The 11,121-nt window shown below is 36.1% G+C and overlaps 1 protein-coding gene across 1 annotated transcript; it reads right to left on the bottom strand.

The window, feature by feature from the left end:
• Nucleotides 1-1,196: 1,196 nt before the first annotated feature.
• On the bottom strand, nucleotides 1,197-8,155 carry LOC108330392 (pentatricopeptide repeat-containing protein At1g74850, chloroplastic). The gene is made up of 4 exons (XM_017564881.2): nucleotides 6,036-8,155; nucleotides 2,413-2,727; nucleotides 1,859-1,966; nucleotides 1,197-1,707 (listed from the first exon to the last, which is right to left on the bottom strand). The coding sequence occupies exons 1-4, from the start codon at nucleotides 7,853-7,855 to the stop codon at nucleotides 1,377-1,379; spliced, it is 2,574 nt and encodes an 857-aa protein (XP_017420370.1). The 5' UTR covers nucleotides 7,856-8,155; the 3' UTR covers nucleotides 1,197-1,376.
• Between the last annotated feature and the right edge of the window lie 2,966 nt (nucleotides 8,156-11,121).

Below are 11,121 nucleotides of genomic sequence, written 5' to 3'. Positions count from 1 at the left end.
CTACAAATTTACTTATTCTCATGGTTTTCTCATTCACTCAACGCAAACATCTTCTCTCATATTAAACCCCAAATCTCGTACCAGATCTTACTTCACTTTCTTAAGTACTCATTTTCATTCTCACGTCATATGAAACATACGTAAGAGAAACAGGAAATGTATGATTATGGCAAGGTTTGAAAATTTTATTTAAAACCGATTTCTGACTAAGGAGGAAAATTTTAATTATTTGAGTAGTTTTTTATTTTATTTATTAAAATAAATACTTTGTGGTTTCATAATTTGAATTATAACTTAAATAATTATGCAGTGAGCTCATTGAGCAGACTCTGTTTGTTGAAATGCATATAAAATGCCCTAAGTTACAAGTGGTAGGTTTTATCCGGTTTGAAGCGAGTCTGTTGTCAGTCTAAAGCAAATAGTTATGTGTTGGATGTGACACACAAAGTTATAAGAATAATTACCTTCGTTGATCATGCTGGCCGAAAGTAGCGTCACAAAAATTTCAGGCTCAAGAGTTGATGATTGCTGGTGGCCGAATGAGTTGTTTTGAGGTCTGGTTTTGAAATGGATGTTATCACAGGTGCGATTTCCCCCTCCTAACATTGAAATCGTTTGTCACAAACGAATTTAGGAGCAAATAAAAATATCCAAAAGAAAACTCCTTTTTTTCTGCCCCTAAGCATAATCGAGAAACCAGATACACTGAATTAAGTTATAACTGATCAGATATATTAAAAAAATTCATATTTAACAAAATTATCGTGAAAATTATAAGTGTTTATTTGCTAAGATAGGTCAACAGCAGCATAAATACACTATGAACAAGCTTTATAATTTTATTATTTTTTATTTTATATACATATTAAAAGTGTATCATTTTTATAATTTATAATTAATTAATAATATCTCATCAAATAAATTCAAAAATCATTATTTTCATACATCAAATTATTTCTTTATAACTAATAGCTAAAAATTAGTTTACAATATTTGTAATCTTAAGATGACATAATAAAAAAAAATCAATCTTTTAAAATAATTTTATTTTTATCTAAAAAAAAGGGGTCAGCGGCAACTCCATCTTCGACTCTCCAGCTTATCAGTACAGACCAAAGCAGTGAACCCAACCTGCCAATGGCCTTTAAATTTTTGCATCCTGTGAAACTATATGTTGGTGGCTAAAGACAAGTACTGAGATGAATACCTGGAGAATATATATATATATATACCAAAATTTTGAGGACCTGAAAGCCGACCACTTGGGAATATATAGTGCAACTGAAACAAATACGTGCCCCAAACTATCTTAATTTCAAATCGACCAAAACAGGGCATGGGAATGTGATGAATGGAAATTCTGTATTCTCTCTAATCTAAACTGCACTGGTTAGAAGCTCAGTTCTTGTACTATCGGTTCTAGAATCAACATCGTTAGCTTTACCATCAGGTTTGGATGCTATAGCACCAGCAGTAGTCAATGGGGTATTACTCAAAGATATTAATTTATCCATTTTTTTCTTACTAGAAGACGATTCAGTGCCAGTCAGAATTTGTCTTAGTTGTGACTGCTGACAAACAATGCGACCTCTGTTCCATTCAGGGAAAGTAAAGGATGATGATGGGATATTATCCTGCAAGAATGACATGGCAGCCTTTGCGATAGGGAAATCTTGGGCATCTGTGGTTTTCTCCATCTCACCCCGACTGATTAAATGGAAAACAAAACATATCAACGTTAGAAGAGCTAACCGTTAACCTAAACTCCAGGTACCGGATATAGCACCTTCTTTCTGATAAAAAAAAGCTTAACTCATGTGCAGTGCAGATAATAAGTTATTAGAGACGAGCAACTTACACAACAACAACAGTTGCAATCACAGGAAGATGCTCGCTATTCAAGAACATTTCCTGTATATTGTTCAACCAAACTGATAGTGCTGTTAATGCAGCACCTTCTGACATTCTGCAAGAAAATGAAGTCTTAGATTTTACACAATCCGTTGAATATAAAAATGCGTAAAACCTAAATTTTGGAGGCTAAGAAAAATGTAGTTTTCAACTTTCAATTTCAATTACTCTGTCTCTGGAAAATTGAGAAAGGCTTTAATGGTTACATTTACCTGTCCTGTTATCGTTTCAACTGCATTATCATTCTCACGCTTAAATTCCATAAACTAACAATTTGTCCGTTGGTAATTTAGAAAAAAATCATAATTAAGTACTGAAATCTCCAAAAGTTAACAATTCTACGTGAACATAAATTAGCAATGGAGACCTCAGAAACTAAAATGGCTAATTGCAGAATCGCTTGAATTGAAAGCTGAGGGCAATACCTCAACGCTGGGGGGTTTTGTATGTTTTCATTTATTAAATAACAAATGTTTAAAAAGAATTTATTTGCCACTATACCTGTGTACGTCCACAGACCATACAAGTTTACTTTTACGAAAAAGTTCAGGGAACAGCCCTCGCTTTGATGCTTCATCGAGCACTCTAGCAGCCCTTTCTCGCTGGAACATCCACCAAAGAGCTTCTAACAGTGCATTGTAGAACCTCACCCCCAACCCACATCCTTCGGAACTGAGCTTGTCAAAGACGTATTCCACAATCTGCCAATTAGACTCGTCGTCAAAATCTCCCTTGATCATCTGTCCAATTACTTGATGAATATCCGACGCCCTTATTTTGATCATCTCATCAATTAAATTATAGGCATCATTTAATCTGAGTCCAAAAAATTAAAAAGGTAAGCTAAAATATATTAGAAATAAAATGCAATTAATAGGTGATAAAAGTCAAATCAAAGCTTTAGAGTTTGGACTTAACTTGATACAAGAAGAGATAGAAAATCGCAAAAGCAAATAAATAAAAAAGAATATCCCCCATTTAACATAAAGTGAGAAAGAGTATTATCTAATCAACACACAAATGTCCTGGAAGTTGTTGAAAGTTCCATCATATCATTTATGTTTAGTTGGACTTGGAAATATGATTCATATCATATTTAATTTTACATCCTTATTTATTTGTTTTCGTTACTTACTAGGGTAGCCTGTGACCTAGTATGGATACGGAAATGCTGGTGTGGGTAAAATGGCTCGGCTAGGATTCATCCCATGATCAAGTTGTCCTCAAAAGTAATTTGGTGCCACTGTGTAAGGCTCTTAGGCAATTTTATATTTTAAATTGCCAAAACAAATTCTTGCGAACTCACTCACATTACTAGGACAACATTACTCACAAAGGGTATGCTTGAAAGTAGTTTTACCGAGCTTATCTTACGCATAATCACTTTGTAGGCTTTTGGTTAAGCTTATAAAAAGTGCTTAAAACTCCCATAAGTTTTTTTTATTTCATTTCAACACTCTTTACCGTGAAGGTGTGAAGTCCCTTAGACGACTTCAGTGATGCAAATAACATGTATGACTTGAAAGCTTGAATTCAAAACCATATTTTTCCGTGAAGTCCTCCCGAATCATCATTTTAAGGGGACCAGCTGCCACAATTTAATTTCAAAATTGCCTATTGGGAAGTCACATCATCTATATGAAGCAAAATAAAATTCATACAATTAACACCAAATGCGTGAAATTCCCTACCAAAAAGGCATAAAATATAGAGATGACAAGTAATGTATTCTATTGATTTATAACAATCTGACAGTGACAGTTAGACTTGTCTAGCAGCGACACTTATAACTGTTCATCGGTTATAACTTGACTTAAAAATGTGCATAACTAATAAAACAGTAGATACAGTTATTAAAAGAGTTATTCACTCACATGGGGTGAAGGACAATGAAAGAAATGCGGCTTATAAACAAGAACAGGGGTTAAGAAGGAGATTTCATCTTGTGATTTGAGAAGATTCATTATGCTGTGGGTATTGTCAAAAATGGAAGCAAGAATGGCATTGTTGGAAGCAAGAAAGGAGATCCCTCTGTTCTCTGGTGAGAACACCTATGGGTGGGTCCACCAGAATGTAAAGATATTTGATATTTTCAGTTGAAGTAGACATGGAAGCGAGTGCAGCAGGTGGAAGCAGCCACAGAGGGGCACACTTTGACTTGGTTGTAACTTTCAAAATTCTAGACCTGCAAGTCAAAATGGGCAGCATTCAAGATTGCTTAAATAAGGAGGTTTCAACCATCCATGATCCAGAACCCTGATGAAATCTTGTTGGATCTGAGGCAAGACGTCTCCCAACAAGAATACAAGGAACAATTCAAGATAGGTTTGACCAAGTAAGACATGAGGACAGGGTTGTAACTGCCCTCTAATGGGTCACTATCAGCAGCGATGAACTTAGTGCAACTCATACCTGAAGGATCTTTGTTGCGAGAAGATTAAAGGAAGATGATTCCTGAAGGAAGGAGGGAGGTAACAAACTAGAAACAAATGGGAGAGGCCAATGGGCCAATCAGTGAAGACGAATGGAAGGGAAAACAATCCAAGTGGATGGCCACATAAACAAGCAGAGGTCGGAAGGACAAGTGACTGCCGTGGAGAGGGTTATGGGTTTAATTATCAATCAATCGTCATTGATAGAATAGCCACAACATTTGGGTTCTTACTAGAGCCAGGACAGAGGTGGATCATCAACAATGGCTAAATTATGGAACTGCTTGGTTAAGCTTGCCCCACCCAGAACCATCATACCTTGATGTCAGATGGTGGCTAATTATATGTTGGTGTTAGAGGCACCAATGAAAATGAGTATTGTTCCTGAATTCCAGAACCGCAACAAGCATAGGGAAAAGTCAACATGTAGAGATGACGTGGGACTACCGGACCCAACACAAATGTAGATCAGTCTAACTGCCAAAGGAAAGGGAGGCCAAGGTCTGAATCATCAAATTAGAAACATTGCATGTGAGATATAAGGGCTATTCAATCTGTTTACCTAATGGATCAGTCCAATTGCTAAAGCAAAATTCTCCCCCACAACTGATGGAATAGTCCCCAATGAGAAGAGACAGGAAATGGGTCTTAGAGATGGAGGAAAAGAGAAATTGTTAAAGGCTAATTTTTCTTATCAAACAACTGTAACCCAACAAAAGAGAGGATGACAGCAAAGTTTCAGAAGCATTAACACTAGGTTTCAAGGCCAAAAAGAGAGCAGAAGACAGAGCACCTGAAGAGAACAGGCACACTTACAAATTGGAGTTTGACCCTGGAGAAATAGACCCGTTTTCAGTATTTTGGGACAACAATGATTGAATGAACATACTTGCGTATTTGTGTTTGATCAAGATCAAAGTTATTTTAGAACTACAGAATTGTGGTTGGCATGGTCATCAAGCTTCCAATGGCTGGAGCCCGATAGCAACTTTAGGAGGGTGAAGAGAGTATTCACAAGTAATCCCCATAGTTAATTAGTAGAATAATTGGTTAGTTAGTTACTTGGGTTGGGGGACAGGTGAATTAGAGAAATAAGGAAAGTTGTTTACAAATAAGTAAAAGTGTTGAGAGGGAGATTTTATCATCTGATTTGATAGAGAAAATTCAGATTACTATGGGAGAGTCCAAGCCTCTCGAATGTCCTGCAATAATCTGTACTCTTTTCTGTCAACGGAAACTTTTCCTCCTATAATGCTAGTCAACTTTGGAAGTTTCTATCAGAAGAGATGCAAACTGTCGCCAAAAATCTAAAAGGATTGTTGGAAAATAAATTAATCATGTTAGAAAATTGTATGGAATAGAACCTCAAGACTTATTCATAATTTAGCGAAGGTTAAGACTATCCAACTGTGTGATTTCGTGTTAGTTGCATCTGGTATTGGTCTCATGGGCTTATTTAATATTCCTATATTCAGAAAAGAGAAAAAGGAGCCACGCCTTAATGCTCTGATAATGATGTCCAAAATATTGAATTCAACTATTTACACAATCCTATAAGTGTAGCATGCTTGAGATCATCGATTGGTATTTGTAACCACCAAATCATTATAACTTCAACCTCAGATCAGAAAGTAGCACAGCTAAAATAATAGAAAAAAAAAAACACAGCAATATTACCAAAAGAAATCTGACCTGTCATTCTTTGCATAAAGAGCTAGCATCATGCAGTAGCACATGACACTGGGCAGTAATCCTGAAGCTTTGATTTCTTGGAACTGCTCCTCACTCTCGTCAACAAGCCCAGCAGTGCAGTATACACTTAACACAGCTTCAAGTGTCAGCTCATTAGGTTCACAATTTGCTTTTTCCATTTCAACATGAGCTTTTACAGCCTCTTCATACTGACCTGCTTGCCTAAAAGCTTCAATCAGGCCGTTGAATGAATGCGCATCCCGTTTTAAACCTGATTCGTTCAACCAGGATAAAACTGCTTCCGCTTCTTTGTACAATCCCCCCCTTGCATATGCATGAACAAACGAATTATAGGTCTCAAGGTTTGGGTTGCTTCCAACTTCTTTCATAGTGTTAAATGCAACAAGAGCCTCTTCATACAGTGAAGCCTGCCCAAATGCTTCAATCACCCCAGTGTAAGCCTTGGAAGTCGGCACTATTCCTTTCTCATTCATATGAAGTAAAATTTTCTTGGCATCTTCATAAAGTCCACCCTTCCCACAAGCAAATATCAAGCCCTCGTAAGTCTTCATGTTGGGCTCAATATTTTCCTCCACCATGTCATGAAATAAAGTGACCACCTCCTTGAAGTACCCTCCCTCCCCAAATACCTGTATGAGAATATTATAGGTACCCACATCAGGATCCGTGTTACTTACTTTCATCTCAAGAAAAAGTTCACGGACATCATCATACCTCCCATGCTTCCCATACAAATTCAATAATATACTATACGTGGCCGCATTCGGCACACACCCTGCAGCCTGCATCTGCCTAAACACGCCCATCGCCTCTTTGATAGATCCTAATTCAGCATAAGCCTGTAATAACACATTATAAGAAGTAATATCCGGCAAATTACCCCCAGATTCCATCTCCCTAAGAAGATCCGAAACCTTCTCTAACCTATTCAACTTCCCAAACGTCTGAACAAGATAACTATAAGTATTAATATCTGGAACTATTCCACTTTCATTCATGGTCCTAAACACCATTTCAGCCTCATCACCCAACCCTCTATTAGCACAAGCACAAAGCAAAGTATTATAAGTGATAACATCAGGTTGAATCCCTTCATGTCTCATTTCAGCAAACAATCCTAACAACCCCTCCCAATCCAGCCCACCCCTAGCACAAGCATTAATCACAGTGTTGTAAGTTAAAATACTCGGCGAAACCCTCTCCTGCTTCATTGCATCGAGGAGTTCGAGCGAGGCCTGGAACTGGCCGTTACGGCCATAGGCGTTGATGATGGCGGTGTAAGCGTAGACGGTGCGAGCGACGCCATTGCTTGGCATTTCGTCGAACACCTCACGACACTTGTCTAGCAAGCTTTCGCGGCCCAAGAGCGTGATCATGATGGTGTATATGTGCTCGTTGGGCTTACACCACAACTGGCGCTGCATGTACTTGAAGAGACGCAGCGAGCGTTGCCAATCGCCGCGCTGCGCGAATTCCTTGAACACGAGGGCGAAGTCGTTGAGGGAGAGCTTGTTTTTGAAGGGGTCGAGGCACCGCGCGATGCTCCCACGAGGCGGCAGCGCGGTGAGGCGGTTGATTAGGGTTTCCACATCGTAGCTGTACTTTCCCTTCTCCACCGTCAAGGAGGGATTTATGGGGATGAGCTCCTTGAACTTGGTGGCGCGTGATTGGAACTGGAAAAGGCGTTTGGGGGAAGTTGCGAATAATAGTTGGCGGAGGGTGGTGGTTGGGTTGAGGAGCGCGGGAGAGAAAGGTGAAGGGCTGGGCACAGAGAGAGGAGGTGAAAGGGAAAGGGTCATTTTCTGCGACGGTCGTTGAACTTAGTTGGGAAAACAGTTACGTGGTGGCGTGTTCATGTCGACGAGAGCTGTGCTAGAATGGAAAATGGAGGTGGAAGAAGTTGGAGAGAGGAGACTGAGGTTGACGAAGGTAACAGAATTGAGGAAACGCCACGTGGTGCTCTTTGTGGATAACGGTCAGGGATGGTAAAAATGGGAAGTGATCGGGTTATTTGACCCGATAAGCCCAAATGTATCTGGCGGTGGAGCCCCTGGACAACGGTTCAAATACAATCGGATCCTTTTACCCGGGGCAATTGGCGGTAACGGATTTTCAAACGACCTTCAAGCGGGAGAAATGTACGCAAGCTTCCTGCGTTTGGAATACGCTATGCTTTGCTGTGTACATTTAATTAAATTAAATGTAATTAATATTTATATTTATATAATACGCAATATGTATATAATTGAATACTTGAAAAAAATACCTAAAAGGTGATGAAAGTCTAGTAAACAGGTAATGAAAATTGTTTATACTCAACACGATAGAATAAGGTTGAATAATGTTTATTAAGATTGAAGTTAAAAATACATCAAAGGTTTCACCATGTTTAATTAAGTACATTGATGTATAGAATAATTATTTATAAAAGTTATAAAATAAATTTTACCAAATATATATGATTTGCTTTAAATACAATTCAGTTTGATAGGATGATAGGTTTTTTTTGTTTATCATACATATTAATTAACTTATGTTAATTAACTTTAATCAATTTAACTTTACAAGTAATTTATATGTCACAATCTAACATGTCAACTAATAATATTAGCAAAAGAATAAAATTCATTGATAATTTCAAAAATAGCAAGTACAAAGAGACATTGATCACAATATCTCTTTTTCACAAAAATATTATTTTTGTCATAACAATCTTGTCATATTCAAATGACAATTTAACCCAACTTTTTGCCAATAGTGTTACAGATATTAAATTAACTATAATAAAAGGCAAATATAATACACTTCTCAAAAACAAAATCTTCTTATATGTGAGCTTTAAATAACCTTTTTTTTAGACAAGAGTTGTCCTGGAATCATTAAAATAAATGTGTTATTCTCCACCCTCATACTACTATAGGAGGTAAAAGCACTTTTGTTTGCATAAATGTTTCTGGTAACACTAGAGTTTACTACTCACTTGCTCACATTGGTAAACAAATTTATTTGTGAAACGATCACAACAACAATATCTCCCCTTAGTCTATATTTGCCTTAGGAGGATTGTCATTTTTTGCACTATACCTGCATTATGGTGCATGATAGTATGAATTTCAATATACAAAGCAATCTCCCTCGTTCTTAAAGGTGGGGTTAGATCCATTGGAAAGGGAATTTCAAAAATTGTTTTCCTTTTTGTGACCAGGTTTGTTTTTGTATCTTTTTGGAGCAGATTTGTTTTATATTATATATGCTTTCACGGATAAAGCTTTAGCTATTGTAGTAATACACTCCTTCTTGTTGGTATCTTTAATGATAATGTGTGTAGTAAGTTTTGGAAATGATATTTGTTTATGTTTGTGTTTTAGTTATTGTTTGTTATTAGTCAAGGATGACGACAATTTCTCGATTATAAGTTCTGAAAGAAACTCATTTGGTAGAATTATGGTTTCTACTTTGATATCTTCAAGCAACTTATGGTACTCATTGATTTAAGTCTTTATATTCTTATCTCAATAGTATCCCAACAGTAGTAGTTCCCTATGACGAATCTTTGTCTAACAACATATTCGACAGTATATTTGAGAACAAATCACAAACATCTTTCGCTTCCTTATTAGAACAATACAATCAAACAAGTCATTAGACAATTCACTAAGTAAAGTGTGTCAACATACCTTATTTGCATGAATCCAATCTTCAACTTGTTTTAAAGGGATACTGGAGTCGGGTTTTGAAGATGAGAGAGTAGTAACAACTCCACACATGTCTAATAGGATAAACACACATTCTTTCCTGCACCAAAAGTCCTATCTAGAAAAGACCTCAATTTGTGACACATTCGAGAACAATTTCACAAAGATCACGAGTTTCGAAAACAATGGTTTTATTATCTGGATTTGGGTTGTTGATGTGAATCACAAGTCGTTAAGATTGTTATAAATATTGACAAAAATACAAACAAAACTTGATTAATGAGATATGTATGTTCACTGTCTTTAAAGATTTATCTTCAATGTATTTCACAAGTTTCCTAAAATACAAAAGAAACTTCTTGAATTTTTTGAGATTCTCACTCTCCAACCAGATAAACTCTTTTTAAAGAGTAAATTTACTCATGATAATAGAAAAAAAAGACGAGAAAATCAAAGAGATACGAAAAAGAAAGATAGAAGAAATGTAATTGAGTGATTTTCAAGAGAACATTAAGTATCTATAGCTGGACAAGTGATTTATAATTGGTAAAAAATTCCAACATTTACTGAAGAAAAATCAACATCAACTCATTGTTCACAATCATCACAACACGTGGAAGAAGGAAAAAAAAATCTAGCAACAATTGAAACAAGGGTGAATCAAGAATAGAGGTTTTAAAATTAGCAACGTAGCTTTTGCAATTAGCGCTTTATTTTATAAGACTTTCATGGCATGATCTTGATCAATCATAACAATATTTGGGTTACGCTTCTCATTGTTTTGAATTTTTTTTTTCTTTCAAACAACCAAATAAGATATTTAACTTTCCCATATGCCAAAAGCTGATCCAAATGTAACACATTCATTATGATGTTTTACTCTTAGCAAATGGTGCAAAAAGTATAGAATATTTATTTGTTGTATATGTAGTCAAATGAAATTACATTCCTGAGCAACAAATACTTTGTTTTCTAGAAATACTATATCGAAAAAGTCAAGCTAATACATGTACCTCATGCAAAAATAAATGGAGGGATTCTAAAGTCATCATGCACATGCATAAGGATCTTTAATTTAAATCTTTTAAATAATTTTGTAGATCCCTTTGCTGCATCCAATATGTTGTGTTGTATTGAATCGGAAGATAACAAAGTACGGTAGAAAGGAACATTGTATTTGGAGGGTGGTATTTTTCAACTGAACGTAATGATCTTGGTGAGAAAGGATAAGTAAATTTTCATGAGTTAAGTTATAGTTTTAATGACTAAAAATATTTTAAATTTAACTTTATATTAAAAAATCAACTTAATAAAATAAAACTACCATCCACTTATATTATATATAATGAGTATCAATTAATTATCAATTT

The sequence above is a fragment of the Vigna angularis genome, chromosome 1 (genome assembly GCF_016808095.1).
Source record: "Vigna angularis cultivar LongXiaoDou No.4 chromosome 1, ASM1680809v1, whole genome shotgun sequence".
Lineage (NCBI taxonomy): Eukaryota > Viridiplantae > Streptophyta > Magnoliopsida > Fabales > Fabaceae > Vigna > Vigna angularis.
Note: the sequence above shows the minus strand (reverse complement) of the source record. Positions and strands in the feature narration are given on the sequence as shown.

Excerpts from the sequence above, each read along its gene's own strand:
- LOC108330392 (XM_017564881.2), bottom strand. The coding sequence starts at position 7,855 with ATGACCCTTTCCCTTTCACCTCCTCTCTCTGTGCCCAGCCCTTCACCT. Across the intron at positions 1,967-2,412 it reads TGGTCTGTGGACGTACACAG|AATGTCAGAAGGTGCTGCAT; the intron begins GTATAGTGGCAA and ends ATTTTCTTGCAG. Across the intron at positions 1,708-1,858 it reads ATTGCAACTGTTGTTGTTGT|TCGGGGTGAGATGGAGAAAA; the intron begins GTAAGTTGCTCG and ends CCATTTAATCAG.